The sequence below is a fragment of the Cylas formicarius genome, unplaced genomic scaffold, assembly GCF_029955315.1.
Source record: "Cylas formicarius isolate icCylForm1 unplaced genomic scaffold, icCylForm1.1 PGA_scaffold_7__23_contigs__length_41026272, whole genome shotgun sequence".
NCBI lineage: Eukaryota > Metazoa > Arthropoda > Insecta > Coleoptera > Brentidae > Cylas > Cylas formicarius.
The window spans coordinates 15,244,879-15,262,246 of NW_026844352.1; the positions used below are offsets into that span (position 1 = coordinate 15,244,879).

The following is a 17,368-nucleotide window of genomic DNA, read 5'->3' on the forward strand; positions in this document are numbered from 1 at the left end:
GTCCATTACAGCAAAGAATAAAAATACTGGAAATTTGGAAGCCAAACAACGGAGAATATCTTTCTCGGATGTCAATAAAATTAATTTTATATCAGCCATCCGCATCTTACGGTATTTCCCCAAGAATAATACTCAGGCAGAAGTCAGAAATCCTCGGTCAAGACGACAAAAGGATAAAAACTGAAAAATCAAAGGGCGCGAATAAAGGAAACGGAAAATAAAAGCGTAAAAGGAATCAAAAAGTGCTTAGTCCGACACAGCTCGCACCAAACGATCTGTTCCGTTCACTTTGTGAAGAAGAATATGTGGATCCGCCTACGGAAGATTAAGGAGAATATCAGTCAATTGACCACAGGAGCTATATGGCAGTAAAGAAAATGGATATCTATTAGGTTCAGATTGCAAAATGTGATGTTTTTTGTATGCGTTCGATCTTGCCCCTATAAAGATTGCATTTTGCCTGCAAGACTAGGGCAAAGTGGAATTCTTTTTTTAATTCTTCCGCATAATCGAGTTTTTACCCAATTCCAAAATGAATCACATTTATTTTGTATTTTTATTTTTTTGGTTTTCAAGCCTTTTTTAACAAAAAACTGAACTAATATACAAGGTGTTGCAGTCTTCACATACTGTTCTGCGGTTACGTGAAAACACATAATAAAATCTCGTGGAATTCTGGAGTAAAATAAACAACGTATATTTGAGAAAACAAGGACACACTTGAGAGGAGTAGTATTGGGAACCCAACGCAAAAATAACACTCTTTGAGTCGGTCTGCCGGGTCCGGTATCAAAAACGATGAACCGGCCTCCTCGCCTCGTAACTCCGTACTACCTGTCCGCTTCCAGCGCTACCGTTTTAACTCCCCCCCCCCCCCTCCACTGGCAGAGTTCCAGGAACGACTATCGCGGGCGGTGGACAAAAATCTTTTGGTCTTGCATGTCAAAGAAAAATCTAATTAAAACACTGTATGATATACCTATGCATGTTTTATATAAATGGAACCTTATCAACTAACAAATTAAACACTATCAATTTTGCCATCTTAACTTTAAAGTTTTAATTATCGTTGATTATATTTAAGATATCACATTACTTCCCCTTTACACTGCTGATCCCGTTTATTGACAAAAAAGAAGTGATAGAGGCACTTCGATCCCCACATAGAATTTTCACTAGCCAATCGTGTCACGTACGAAAATCCGTGCTATCCAAAATTAAACGCTGAGCCGTCAAAGACCTAGAACTAATTAAAATTAATTATAGCATCATACGATTAGAAGGTTTACAAAAGCGGCTTGCGAAATTCCGGAAGTAAATTGGGGGATATTTCCATACAAGACCACAACCTCTTGTGTGTGACGTATGGTAAAACTTTTGCCACTTGAATAGATCCCTAGAAAAACAAAGACATGACATTTTTTACAGGAATCGTTTATTATTTTTTACCAAAAACTTCTTCTTGCGACCCGGTTCCTGCCTGAAGTAAACCAAAGCGTCTGTCGGAATTCCTATTTTGTCTTCTTTAGAGTTTTCGGATGATATCATTTCGAAAACGCTGGGGGCGCAATCTACGTCCAGTCTAACAACACCATCGGAATAGTCCACGGATACAGAGGTCCATATCCACGCTTAAACCCATTGCCTTTCCAAATAAACACCACCAATTTAAATGGTAATGCGTTACCTGCTAGAGGAGATTTTTTATGGTGCCTGGGCAGACTCCACTCGATTTGCCTCGGCTTGTTAGAATTTTCTAGTCTGTATTTGAGTAACAGTGTTCCTGTTCTGGAGTTGGAAACGAGCTGAAACCACGGCGTGAGTCTTCCAGGAGAGTTGACGGACAACAAAGTTCCGACATTGTTTCTTTGCTGCCTGGAATAAATAACAGTTATTTGTGCTGTAAGTAAATGTTGTTTCAGGCAATTTAATCATGTGGGGCGGAAGGTATAGAATCTCTCTACATATTAAAATTCAATTATGTATTTACAGGGCGAGTCAACGAGTAAGTTCATTATTTCAAAGTTCTAAAGATTGCTAGGATGTATAATTTACAATGATTTAAAAGTATACAGGTTGACTCAAAACCGGAAGAAAAATAAATCATTATTTTTTTAATGGAACGACCTATTTTTAAATCTTGTTTTGAATTTAAAATTATTTAATTCTTTTATTAATAATAATACATACCTAAACCTAATAGTTCTTCCAATATTTAAATTAAAAAAAAAACGAGTTTTCACACTCGAAAAAAAAATCCGATTGCGTCATTATTTTTGTTATTCAAGGATGACGTTCACAATAAACGAATCGATTTGGATCATTTTAAATTGAAAAATCTCGATTTTCTTAAGACCTTACACAAACCTATAACTTGTATTAGGTATTTCAATAGATTTTTTTTGTGGGGATATGTTAAAAGAAAATAGGATTCGGGACGCGTGTAGGAGAATAACATCGTAAATACTAAGGAACGTTCAAGAAAATACACAAAAAATACTGTTGTGTAATAAGTATTTAATATTATTTATTTATTTATTCGTAACGTTTATTAGAACCACCCTGTACACTGAATGTATCTGCTATCACGAGATTTGCATTTTGAGTTTGTGTCGATCAGTACCCGAAAATTACTAGCTTTGACAACAGCTTTTAATTTTTCGTGTTTTAAAACAACCTCCAAATATTTTGGCGTCTTCAAGGCTTAACTGGAACTGAATTTTCCAACTCTTTTGCAATTTTCCCAAAAATTAATAATAGGCTTGACTTGCTAGCATTTATTTTAAGTTGATCTCTGCAAATATAAAAATCTGGTAAGGATGGTGTGTACCAGGTTTCTCACAAAAAGTGATCCATTTTTATAGGAATTCCTAAATTTTAATTTTAACTGAGTCGTGGCATCTATCGATGGTGATGTTGGTTAAATTATGGACTACGCCCACTTACGGCGTAAAAGCAGAAAAGAAGAGAGTTGCTAAGTCCGTGGCGAAATTTGGTGAACTGGCTTTCCAGAGGTTAGTAAAAAGGCTTTTTTCATTATTTTGGAAACACGAACATGCAAATTCGTGATCATATACTTTTCTTAATACCTATGATAATAATAAAGTAATATTAATTTAATTTAAATAAATAGCAAATGTTTAAGGTTGTTATATATAAATGCTATTTGTTATAGAGTCGTCCATTGCATCCTAGTTTTCATAATCTCCTATTTTTCCAATCATCATCGTTCACGTTCCCTTGCGGAATTTCGTACGCCTCGTCTCCAGGTTTTTTGTAGTCTTCGTCGGCGTCTTTTTTTATTAGGGTTTCATTTTTGATAATTTCTTTTTCTTTTTATTTGTTCCTAAATTCATTCTTTTCCTTAAATGAACATTCCTCATCCCGTCCTGTAATGTAAGCCTACAACCTCCGTTGGCTGTCTATTACTTTCTATAGCCTCATATATTCTTATTTTAGTTTTTGGTCTAATTTGATTGCTCCCCAACATGGAATTTAATTGTTTCGCATACTTTACTTGTCTTATTCGGTTCTTATTCACTCTTTCCCGCTTTTGTTATTGTGACACCAAGATACTTAACATGGCCCGATTAAGCTGTAAGGCGCTGCAGGCGTACGTATCCCATGTTTCTGCATCTCCAGTAGTTTAAAGCTGCATTAAGATATGTTTATATATAATATAGGTAAGCCGTTTTGTGACCGCTATCCTATATCCTATTTTAATGCTACCTGTAAAAGCAGCATATATTTATTAAACGGCTTTAACATATATGAGACTGATCCCAGCCTGTAGTAACGCAGGCAAAACTGATCTATCCACTTCTACTACTATAATTTTTCATCCAATTTTTTGTAAAGATTAGAGGTATGTAAGCGGTAAGCCATTCTGCTGAAAGTTCTTTTCCTTTTAAGAAGCAATTATAAACATAAACGAGGAGTTCCAGAAGCAATAGAGATTGCAATTTCGTCTTCTTCACTTAAAAAAGCATCTAAGAGATTAATCTCATTGTCAGGGCGCTTTATTATCTATTTTTTGTAATTTTATGGTGTGTCATGTTTGTCTAGATTTACTTCTTCCAAAATTTTTTTCAACGTCTTTTAATCTTTTAAACATGCCAATAGTCCTGATTGTAATTAGTTAGCACCATGGGTTATGTGGTTTGCAAAATATATTTTAAACTCACTAGCAATATTTGCACAAAAGACTTAAGTTTAATAAAATTTCTTGATCTTTAAGTCTAGAATTGTACCGGGTGTCTTTTGTGCTTTATGAGTTTCCACATTTTTAAATACTCATTTAGAGCTCATTAAATGACACACCCTCTATACCTCCAGTCGAATGCGTATAAAACATCTTCTATATACACGGTGGCAACGAAACTATGGCATTTCAAAATGCCTTGAGATAAAAATATGCAATTTGGTAAGCTAACAGGCTTGAATTTTGTGTACACCGTGTGCCAAATAAAACGATCCACTATACGATCTGGAAACCCAAACTGAAGATTTAAAATATTATAATTTTGTTGATGCAGGGTGTCCCTAACTAAAAAGTTCGCCCTCCTCCCCCATCAACCGTTAACAACTTTGTTATTTCCAATGACACACCCTAATATTTCGACATGTTTGGAATCCTTGATTAAAATAACCTTAACAAATTCCTATTCAAATTTTGCATAGTTTAGACAGAAATTGAGGTAATGTGTTTTCTTTTCATATTCTGATTGCCGCTTTTAAAATTGTGCTGTGATGCTACTGATCCAGGTATTGTAACGAAAATTTAACCACAGGCTAAGGAGATGATGCACTACTCAATCAGTTTGACAGATGCGCCTCAGTTTATACACTATATTTTTATTCAGATACCATTTCTAGGACAAAAAATAAGGAAAGTTTGTAATTTATCTTATATTTAAATTTTACTTACATTTTGAGATATTCCAGGTTTAAGATAACACCCGTATAAATTCTTCTTGAATTTAAAACTGCCTACATTAGGTCACTTGTTGTCAATATTAGGTATTTTTAAATAGAAAAAACATATTACTTTTTTTAAAGATATAATACTCCCCATATACGAATGAAACCAATTGCTAACAATACAGGGTATCCATTAATACTTGGAAATTAACAAAAAATCGACTCTATACCACACACTTTAACATATTTCATAAAACTTCAGAATTCATATTTAAAGAGACATTTAAGAGTTAATTATCTAGCTTGATTGAAAATACCTAATAACAAAAATAAATAATTAAAGTTTTTAGGCCAACTAAATAATTATACCTAATAATAAATAATACAACTAAAATATTTAGTTAGTTATGATATCGCAATCTTTTTTTTTGGCGCATTAAGGTCTAAACAAACTTTAACATTTCTGTTTGTTTTTGTGGTTTTTCTTATTTCTATTTAAAAAGTTCATAGTTGTCAAGTCTTTTGGTAGTATATACGTTATTTATATTTTAAATAACTTATAGTATTTTGGTTACAATGCCGCAATATTCTGCTCAGGAACGGCAAAAATTGTATGAATGCTACCTGACCAATGGTGCAGCCTTAGCATTAAGGGAGTATCAAAGAAAGTTTCCGGGCGCTAGAATACCAACAAAAACAATATTTAATAGAATTAAAGAGCACCCTTGTATCAGTTGTAAATTGAATGTAATATTATACTTAACTAAATTACCCGAAAATTATTGACCTGACAATGTCAGCTGTAAGACGTATTTTAAAAGGCAAGTAAAACCTTATAAATTTCTTCCAATTCAATTTTTGTTTCACCATGATTTTGATATTTTTAACAAAACATTATGGACCGATGAGGCGATTTTTACGACGCATGGCATGCACAATAAAAAAAATCCACTATTATTCAACAAAGAATAAGTTTTTAATGAAAAAAGTTAATAAGCAGGGCCATCGAAGTGTTAAAGAGTGGTGCGGTATTATAAAGGATAGAATTGTTGACCCCATTTTTTTTAACGGAAAGAATTTTTTAATTTTTCTTCAAAATACAATAATACCAGAAGTAAAAACAATTGTGGTCATCAAATGATAATTTTTTTAAGAGTAAATTTCGAAAATATAATTGGTCAAAATGGTAACATTGCGTGGCTACCGCGAAGTCGCGATTTTACACCCATGGACTGTTTTTGCGGGGCACTATAAAGGATCCTGTGTATAAATTGCAAAATAACTATACAGTTCATGACCTTACGGAAAAAATTAGACAACAGGTTCTTGCATTAAATAATAGTGATAAGGTAAGAAATCCGGTCACCAGCATTATGACGCGCTATACAATGTGTATTGGAGAGGATGGACAATATATTGAAAAGTATTCACCATATTTAAGTTTTTTTTTTTAGTTATTTCGTTCTTTTTTTTGTTTTGTAGATTTATTTATTCACATTTGTTACCTTGTTTAGTTAGCCGTTAGCCTATAAACTTAAATTATTTATTTTTGTTATTAGGTATTTTCAATTAAGCAAGATAATTAATTATTAAATGTTTCTTTTAATATGAATTCTGAAGTTGTAAACCATTATAAATATATATATAAATATATATATATATATATATATATATATATATATATATATATATATATATATATATATATATATATATATATATATATATATATATATATATATATATATATATATATTTATAATGGTTTACAACTTCAGAATTCATATTTAAAGAAACATTTAATAATTAATTATCTTGCTTAATTGAAAATACCTAATAACAAAAATAAATAATTTAAGTTTATAGGCTAACGGCTAACTAAACAAGGTAACAAATGTGAATAAATAAATCTACAAAACAAAAAAAAGAACGAAATAACTAAAAAAAAAACTTAAATATGGTGAATACTTTTCAATATATTGTCCATCCTCTCCAATACACATTGTATAGCGCGTCATAATGCTGGTGACCGGATTTCTTACCTTATCACTATTATTTAATGCAAGAACCTGTTGTCTAATTTTTTCCGTAAGGTCATGAACTGTATAGTTATTTTGCAATTTATACACAGGATCCTTTATAGTGCCCCGCAAAAACAGTCCATGGGTGTAAAATCGCGACTTCGCGGTAGCCACGCAATGTTACCATTTTGACCAATTATATTTTCGAAATTTACTCTTAAAAAAATTATCATTTGATGACCACAATTGTTTTTACTTCTGGTATTATTGTATTTTGAAGAAAAATTAAAAAATTCTTTCCGTTAAAAAAAAATGGGGTCAACAATTCTATCCTTTATAATACCGCACCACTCTTTAACACTTCGATGGCTCTGCTATATATATATAATTTTTTTTTCACGTATTGATTCACGGATGGAAAAATGTGATGACACTATATTCCGGGATATCATCCGTTCGCTCGTTGAACTCCGACTGGAATCCCGGAATATAGTGTCATCATATATATATATATATATATATATATATATATATATATATATATATATATATATATATATATATATATATATATATATATATATATATATATATATATATATATATTTATATATATATATATATATATATATATATATATATATATATATATATATATATATATATATATATATATATATATATATATATATATATATATATATATATATATATTCTCACGTATTGATTCACGGATGGAAAAATGTGATGACACTATATTCCGGGATATCATCCGTTCGCTCGTTGAACTCCGACTGGAATCCTGCATCCGACTGGAATCCTGCAAATCTTGCATCCGACTGGAATCCTGCAGACGTTTCGCCAAAATCTCACTTGGCATCTTCAATGCTCGCGCTCCGAAAACACTTCGTTCGAACACTGTGGTGTTCGAAGTGTTTTCGGAGCGCGAGCATTGAAGATGCCAAGTGAGACTTTGGCGAAACGTCTGCAGGATTCCAGTCGGATGCAAGATTTGCAGGATTCCAGTCGGATGCAGGATTCCAGTCGGAGTTCAACGAGCGAACGGATGATATCCCGGAATATAGTGTCATCATATATATATATATATATATATATATATATATATATATATATATATATATATATATATATATATATATATATATATATATATATATATATATATATATATATATATATATATATATATATATATATATATATATATATATATATATATATATATATATATATATATACATAAACTTATGAAACCTAAGTCTTACGTATAGGATGTTTTCTAATTGAATGTCAATAACAAAGAGGGTGATTTTTCTATAAAAGAAAACTTCTTATGAACATAAACCTCATAACTTTTGAAATACAGGGTGGTAATATTTTCAAAAATAAAATATCTTTTTTTAATGTCTGTAATACCACTTTAAATATTTTAATGAAATTTGGCACACATGTACTATGTATCAAAAGGCATTATTTAGGCCACGGTTTTTTGACAATACACCAGTTGCGGGCGTCATTTTATTTTAGTCTGTCGAACGGTTTTCATTTTAAAATAAAAAAAAATCCCTGAAATAACGATATTGTTATTGCAATGCAGCGAAGAGGTTTTTATTTTTTTAAGCGAAAACCGTACATCGGATTGAAATAAATCTACAAATTAAATTTCTTTAGAAATGATCGTAAATTGTAAGAATAAATTTTATTTTATGAGAAATCAGTGGCGTACTATCAATGTTGGAAAAAATGGACAGGTGAAATTCCCTACGCCCGCGACTGGTGTATTTTAAAAAAATTGCCGTACACTAAATAAGATAAGATTTCAAAAATGCATTAAAATGTAAGGCGTTATCCCAAAAGTAGATAATCTAAAAATTCCTTTAAACTTATGTATTTATAATTTATATATGGGTCATTTTATGTGACACACGCTGCACACACAAAACTACAATTGTTGCACCTGAATATGCAGGATATCTTCTTTTAAAAATATTACCTCCAGAGTTGCGAGAGACTACAAATCCTTCCACTTTTAATGCGATTGCGATAACAAAGGCATTTTATGACCTAAATGAATTTGAGTACTTTTCAGCGACGTAAAGAGTGCAAGTGAGTACCTTTTAAATTATATATCTATGTTTATTTTATAATAATGGTTTGTCGAACAAATGTGTTTGTCGTTTATATGGATGAATCAGTATCATTATCATTATCATACGATAAAAGATTGATACTAATATTTAATCCTGAAGGACGACGCACACAACAAATGGAGAAATCAGATGCTTGTTCAAATGCTTTATTATAGGGTCACGCACATCTGCAAAACCTTCGACAGTACCATCGAAACTGTGTCATCTCATTTATGTTACTCAAGAGTATAAATAATGGTACGTTTTTGTATGTTGCAGATGGCAAACTTACCGATATAAAAATACGACCGTAAATCCGTTCGACACGTTGAAGTTTTTCGTGATGACCGAGGAATTCGGCAAAGGAATATTTTCGTAGGGGAGCCGGAATTTGTACGCTGGGAATTGACTGATTGGTCCGTCCACCAGCGACACGCCGGGGTCTTTATGCGAGACGTTTCTAAGTTTCAAAATGTTCAATTCATCTACAAAATTTCAACATCATTTAAAAATATCTTTTTTAAACATATAAGGAAAAAGTAAAGACAATAATAAATGTAAAGCACTTGTTTGCTGGCGAGGAAAATATTTGAGATGTATAAGACAGTACCCAAGACAGCAGAAAGTATTTTGTTTTGAAAAGACGTGGACTAATGAATGTTATATTTTATAAAAAATTGACGGTTCTTTGCTGCATTCAGGAAAAGGGGGGAGGCTAATAATTGTCAACATTAAATGGAAAAGGGATTTTTAATAAATGTTTTCAAACCTTAAACTCGTCTCATACGAGAGATTCCATCAGGACATGAATTCGGATATTTTTTAACACTTTTGGTAAAACAAAAGTACCTTCTTGATAATTCAGTAATAACCATGAAAAATTAACTCTTTTAAGAAAATTTAGGCCCAAGTGAAAGGGATTGGTAACAGACAGTACCTTCAAAGTGACGCTACTGTTTGAACAAGGCATTAGAGAAGTGACATCAGAGAACTGGCGAAAAGCAAAAGTGGAAATAACAGTTTAATAATAAATAATGGTAATAATAATTTAATAATTGGAAGAAAAAGCATATCCAATATTCGGTTTTTCATTTCAAATCTTTTACAAATGAGGTATTACTTTTCTTCCCAGAGATTAAAAATTTTATTTTCTATTGGATATGGAGACAAAAAGAGAATTCATGAAGTTTGAAATTTGTTTACTGTTTAGTGATGAAGTCAATTTTTTTTTGTTAAAATGGCACGATATGAGTGCAAATAATTCCTGACGGGTGAGAGAAAATCACACATAACATCCACAAAAAAATATTTAAAAACAAAAATGTATAAGTAAAAACCACAAAATTTAGATGATCTCAAATTTAGAATTAGATAATAAATAAGGAAAATTAATGAAAATATCCTGAATCATGTTTTGGAACTGTTAAACCGAGTAGCATATTAATAATAATAATAATAATAATAATAATAATAATAATAATAATAATAATAAAGTAAATGGTTTCTATAAATTTTCTCTCAAATTTATTCATTTCGGATATTGTAATAACGGGTTTTATTGGATATTTTGCTTTGAACAAATTACAAACTTCTTGAGTTCTCTCTTTGTCTCCATATCTAATAAAAATAAAATTTCAATTATCTGAGTTTACCTTACTTACCTGTTCATTTCAAAATTAAATTTCGGTTTTTATTTTGCTCACGAAAAGAGGTATAGGCGCGAAATTTGATGCAGATTTCTAAAATGGATTTAAAAAAATGTACAATTTAAAAAAAGAGAACTTGGTATCAAAACTTACTTTTTGAACAACCGTGTACATTTTTTATTTATTCCAAAAAAAAAATATTAAAGACACATGCCCGCGTCTTGAAATCTAAGACCTGATTTATAAATGAATTTGTTCCATATTTAAGTCGTTCACTGTGTACCCTTAAGAACGGTACGTACACCCTTGTAAAATCTTCGTTTATAGTTGGATAGATCTCTCAAAAACGCAGTAAAATCTTATGTTTCTTATTACATCATCCTGAAGTCATGACCAACTGTGACTAATTTTTATGTCAAATATCGAGAAGGGCTATGAGAGATAGAGAGTCAAAGAATTATTATTCAGGACTACGTAAAAAATAACTATACTTTTTACAAATAACGTGTCAATGAATTCTCATTCAGGACTGCATACGAAATAACTATACTAATTTCCATGAAGTTCGAATACAAGGAGTTCAAAACATCGCGGGCGCTTCGCTTAAGCATTGCTGCTGTAGAATTTTTCTTTATGCTTCAATTTTGATAATTCTTTTTTTGTTGGATGGATTTCACTTAAGGACACTAATGATTTTCTTAAAATTAGATATGATTAGAGAACATTAGATAGGATTTTCAATTCTCATCTAATAATGAAGATAACAGAAATGTAAAACCAAGTTTGCCATGGAGAGGCGAATATTCGACTGTCATATTTACTCGCTAATTTATATTTTCATTTTGTTGTGGTAATCGTACGTCTAGTTGGTGATAGTGCGCGATTTTCCGTGAAGCTGCTGCAGAGTTCAATAAAAGATATCCTGGCCGACATTTTCATCAAAATGGGACTGCCAATAAACTCGTCAACCAACATTGCAATAATGTTGTTCCTTTAAGTCAAATAAATCTTAATTATTTTAATGAATATCCCCGATCCGGTATTAGGAACGCAGATGTAAACTTAAATATTTCCAAAAACTGCATCTGGAGACAGTTTAAAAGAAGTTGAAAGAAGTCTTTAAACACTAATTCCAGCTTACTCTAGAATGTGGTGACAGCGAAAGAAGAATGGAGTTTTGTGTATGGTTGCAGGGTATGTACTTAGAATATCTCAGGGTCCAGAAAATATTTTGTACACTGATGAAGCAACATTTACTCAAACGCTACAGTTTCATCTCAGAATATTAGAATGTGGAGTGAAGAAAAATGGGTAGCAAGAGAAGATATTCCATTAAGGTGAACGTGTGGTGTGGAATTTTAAACGCAAAAAATAATTGGACCATACTTTTTTCATGAAAATTTAAAAGGGATCACTTTTCTCCGATCTTTCGAAAGTCGTAAAATTAATGAATTACCTCTAAAGGGTAGGTACAATTTGTATTTGCAGTTTGATGATTCTCCGCTGGTGTAAGGAATTGGTTGAACCAAAATACTTTAATCTGTTAGTCATCGCGATCTCCAGACATCACGTCGCTAAATTTTTTTCTAAGGGGTATATTAAAAAGTAAAATTTATTTATCACGGCCGCAATTGCAGTCGAATTAGAGAAGCTTCTCGTAGCATCACTAGACAAGAGTTAAGAAAAGTAGCTAGCAACAATCAAAGGTGCATTGAAAAGTGAATAGAGAATATGATGGCCTAATTGAAATAACTAATATTTAATTTCCATTTTGTTTTAAACAACTTAGTTTTTTCCAAAATTGCAATTGATATTGGTGAAACTACTTTTTCCTTAATTTGATTGGAGTTAAAACCAATGCTATAAAGTCCTGAGTGTCTAAAATCGACTTTTCGTCTTTTTAATAGACCCATTAACTTCACATTATTTCCATTTTTTTTAATGTAATCCTTATTTTTCAACTAAGGAATGTTATCAGTTTGAATGAATAAAAAATTCCCTCGACGGCAACTTTAGATTTTCGACTGTTTTTTGGACATCGTTATGAAACACGATAAATGTCCGAAATTTGAAGTTAAGAAACACGATAAATGTCCGAAATTTGAAGTTATCGACTTCAAATTTCGCAGGCAAATAACGTTAGGAGGCTGAGGGTTCGGGAATTATTTTTTTTAAATTAAAAATAGCGTTTACAAGAGTTCAAGGAAAAGGTCAATTATCGAAAATCGTTCATGCATTCGAAAAATTTCTTGAATAAGAATAGACAGCTAACACTTTTGTATTTGAGGTTTTCACCTGTTGGACAGAGTATTCAATTTATTCAGTGCTATATTAAAAAATGAAGCAAGTGTCTTAAATTGGATTCTATCGACTTCAAATTTAGCAGAGAGATAGAAGTTTGAAATTACATTTAAACTGTTAAAACTTGGCGCCATCCAATACTGCAAAATATATTTTTTAATTTTTTTATTGGCTTATTTTGTCTCCCCGAAAAAAATATTTTCTTGAAAACGATTAACCCGATCGGCAAAATCTTGAACCAGAAACTGTGGAAGATTTTTAGGTTTTTTTTTATTATATAAAGGATTTTTCAATTATGGACCAACATCTAAAAGACCCTGTTTTTTTCCAAAGTAAATTATTAGCCGTAAATCAAAATTCGTAAAAAGTATGGCTAATTGCTCTAAGAAGGACTATATTCCGCACCATTTGTTGTATTTACGGTTTTTGTCTATCATACGCTGCTTGAGATATTTGAGAAAATACATTTGAAAATAATTATTCCTGGGGCTCAGTCTAGACTATTACAGCGTATTGCATAGTTTCAGAAAAAAAAAATATTTTCTCCAAAACCATTTGCTCTATTGAAAAAATTCTTGGACCAGGAACCGTGGGAGATCCACCTTTATTTAAATTATTAGCCGTAAATGAAAAGCTATATGGGATAATTTGGTTTAAACAGTATCGTAAACTGTATCGAGGGAGCTTAAGGTTTCGTCTATAATGCATGCGAAACTCCTCCGCGTTACCCGCGTCGAACTTGCCCCGAGCACAAAACATTAAAAGCTCTGGTCATTGGTTTAGTTACCTTTAGGTAGTCCTGAATATCCGTTGTCATTTTCAATTTGAAAAAAATCTCTAAAAATTTAGTTCAGTTAGTCACTACTTCAGTCGATGCTATATGAGAAAAACCGTTTCAGTGCAGGAGTAAGCGAGGCGGCTGCGATATTTCGAGCACCCTGTATTCGAACTTCATAGAAATTAGTATAGTTATTTCTTATGCAGTCTTGAATAAGAATTCGTTGATACGTTATTCGTAAAGAAATCCCTAATAGCCCTTCTCGATGTTTGACAAAATTAGTCCCAGTTGGCTTCAGGTTTATGTAATAAGAAACATAGGTTTTAGTGCGTGTGTAGTGAGTGATCTATCCAACAAAAAAGAAAATTATTAAATAAAAATCAAACAAAGGTGTACAGCCTTAAGCGGGGCACAAATGATATTTCAAACATTTGAAATGAAACATTATAGAAATTGGTATAGTTGGGTTACAAGTACTCCTAAATAAGAATTCGTTGCCAAATGATTGTTTTTTAAATCCCAAAGTACTTCTCTCTTGTCTATCTTTTGTTAAATAGTTCCAGTTGGTCAGTACTTTAAGTTGAAGCAATAAGTAGAACAAGGTTTTAACACAGTTTTAAGAGATCTATCCAATAAATTTCTTTATCAAAATCGAATCACAAACAAAGATTTTACAAGGATGACGAGTTCTTAAGTGGGACGCACTGCATATTTTTTCCTACTTTGATCAATCGAGTATATTTAGCAAACAAATAAAATCATCTCTTATTTCCATAATCCCAAAGAGGACCCATAAAAATTGTTCAAAAGTTTGTTGGGAAAAAATTAAAATAATACAATTTTCTAATTAGATTTTCCTATTTTTATACATTCGGTATTGTCGTAGCATTAAATAAAACAGTGTAGGTACTTACGTGGTAATTCGCTTGCTGGAGACTTTAGGTTCGGATGGTTGTGGCCCTCGTGATGATCGATCTCATTTTCGGACAAATCAAACCCGAAAATTACCTCAAAATAAACGCCTAGGCATACCCATAAAGCAAAAATGACAGGTTTCATACTCCCGATTACGTATTGGACGCAACCGCAGCGAAAGAAGGAAACAGCTAGTAGAACGGAATGGAAAACCACCCCCGCGATTGAATAATCGCCTAATTTCGATCTAAGCAACAGGGATTAATCTTTAAACAAAACGTCACGTCACGTCACTTTGCCAAATGCAACAAATCGACCGCGAGTTTTCCAACATTGTCTCCGTTCATTGGCCGGAACGGTGCGCTGATTGCGCATTCTCAATTTCTATCGATCGTATCGTCGAATTAATACGAATTTTACGTATTATCGGTTATTCACGGTTAAGAAAATAAAGTAGGCTGAATGGCGAATCAAAGCGTATAATAGATTAAAGTTAATTTGTCATGCTAATGTTGCCCTCCGAAAATAGAAATAAATATTTAACATAATAATAAAAAGAAAATATAAGTGCAGTTGACGTTATGGCTTTAGAGTCGGCTTTTATATAGTAGAGGAAGTGGTCCGAATATGATCCCTGCATTTGTGCGAATTACATAATGAAACGCTAATATGAACTAAATAGACTAAATATAGACTAAAAAACATTTGCGTTTATGCGCGCAGTCTCAACCAAATTGATGAAGCAACTTCTGTGCCCACAATAACAATCATGCACTACTGTGTCATGGGTAACATCTCAAGCTGTGTCCACTTTTTCTGACCATGTACCTGCTAGTTATCTCAATGAAAACGATAACAGAATTAACACTTCATTTGAAGATATTATTTATTCTAATACCAACTAAATCAACTGTCTTTATTGGAAGAAAAATAGCGAAAAAGAGCCGCAAAAGAAGCACCTTTGCAAAAGCGTTGTCGAAAAAATTGTTAAACTACGAATAACAAAAAGGCAGCAAAAAAAGTTTTTGAAACATCCAGTGACGATGAAATTGATGAAAAATGATGACGAAGATGTAGATGTAGATCCCCGGAATATCTTTAATGAGATTGAAGGGGAACTTTGCTTAGTTTGTCGAGAATATCGCAAGAATGAAATTTGGTATTGGGGGGGTATCCTGTGGAGGCTGGGTCCATAAGTTGTGTAGTAGAAAAAGCAGCAAAAAAAATATTTGCGGGCACTTGGTAAAGAAATATCACTTAAAAAAAATTATACACTGTTTTCTTACGTTCGTTGAATATTTTTTTATGTTCGGAATTATCCAGTACCTTCGTGTACTGCCGATTTTACAGAGTTTTGTTTATGTTTTTCATTTTATAAATGTATTACTGGCAAATTCACTATTTTAATTTGTTTCCAAGGCTTGCCTCTTCAATTTACCGCAACTAATTTGTCGCAATTGCCCCTTTGTTACCCTAAATACTCAGTGGAAGAGAAATAAGATGCTTTTTTATAATCAGGTGAAATGTTGTTAATATGGGCCAATAGCGCGCACCTCGTATCCGAAGTTTATATCAAAGAGCTTAGGATAAACATGGACACGTGAAGATATGATTAAAGCTACGTTGTTAATAATAAACTAATGAGTTTTAAAATTGCCAGCAAACAGTTCAGCGTGCCACGAATTACACTTCAAAGATTGTTGGAAAGACAAATACGAATTAATTTAAATGTAATAGATGAAGAACTTATTCAATATATTTTTTCAATGGAAGCTATTTACTATGGTCTTACGAGAACGGATCTTCGGAAAACGGCATATATTTTAGCAGTTCATAATGGAATTACTCATTCATTTAAAAATAGTGTAGCGGGACGCAGTTGGTTAGACGCCCCCTTGATTCGATTTACGCAGCACATCCAAGTTGGTGGGTGCAACAGAATCTGTTTTCTCAAACCAACAAAAGCCACACGCGAAACTTGAAAATTATTCTTCTATTTCTACTTCTACTTCGTGAAAATCATATTTCAATTATTACTTTTAAAATCACAGTGTGATGAAATAGCTGCTACTGGTTTTAAGGAGGCGGGAATTTACCCCTTCAATTGTCACATTTTCTCAGATGCAGATTTTTATCTTAACAAATTCCGGTTGAAAAAACATATCTCCAGCATGGTATCCCAGAATCATCTGTTCCAAGTGACATTTCACTCTTACCTTCCATCGCAAAAAATACCACTCGGAGAAGAAAATCCAACAAATCCAAAATCCAAAACCCTTTCACTTTATAAAAATGATTTAGAGGTATCCACCATCAGCAGTCCTAAGATAGCATGTACCAAACGACAAGTCTTTTCAAATACAAGGACGACCAAAGGAATCAAGCAAAAGACAATGAGGCCAGAGATTCTGAGAATAGAAGAAGAATATGGACGACATTTTGTTAATGATGATAATGATGCAGCATGCCTATTTTGTGATGGTCAATTTCTGATCACCAGAAAGTAGAGTTATGGATTCAATGCTTTATGTGCAATCAATGAACTCACGGACAATATTTCGGCGCCGAAAAAAAAATTCATATATTTGTGACTTTTGCAAATAATGTTTAGTTCTTGGTTTGATATTTTCAGTTTTT

At 32.3% G+C, this 17,368-nt stretch overlaps 1 protein-coding gene across 1 annotated transcript; it reads right to left on the reverse strand.

Annotated features, from left to right (window-relative positions):
• Positions 1 to 651: 651 nt before the first annotated feature.
• On the reverse strand, positions 652 to 15,038 carry LOC132704838 (kielin/chordin-like protein). The gene is made up of 5 exons (XM_060675114.1): positions 14,731 to 15,038; positions 9,384 to 9,576; positions 1,688 to 1,875; positions 1,450 to 1,631; positions 652 to 1,396 (listed from the first exon to the last, which is right to left on the reverse strand). The coding sequence occupies exons 1-5, from the start codon at positions 14,873 to 14,875 to the stop codon at positions 1,286 to 1,288; spliced, it is 819 nt and encodes a 272-aa protein (XP_060531097.1). The 5' UTR covers positions 14,876 to 15,038; the 3' UTR covers positions 652 to 1,285.
• Between the last annotated feature and the right edge of the window lie 2,330 nt (positions 15,039 to 17,368).

What these genes read in the sequence shown, in the direction of transcription:
- LOC132704838 (XM_060675114.1), bottom strand. Translation starts at nt 14,875, where the DNA reads ATGAAACCTGTCATTTTTGCTTTATGGGTATGCCTAGGCGTTTATTTT. An exon ending in TAAAAAATCTCCTCTAGCAG is followed by an intron (nt 1,632 to 1,687) that starts GTAACGCATTAC and finishes AATGGGTTTAAG; the next exon opens with CGTGGATATGGACCTCTGTA. An exon ending in GTCGCAAGAAGAAGTTTTTG is followed by an intron (nt 1,397 to 1,449) that starts GTAAAAAATAAT and finishes TTGTTTTTCTAG; the next exon opens with GGATCTATTCAAGTGGCAAA.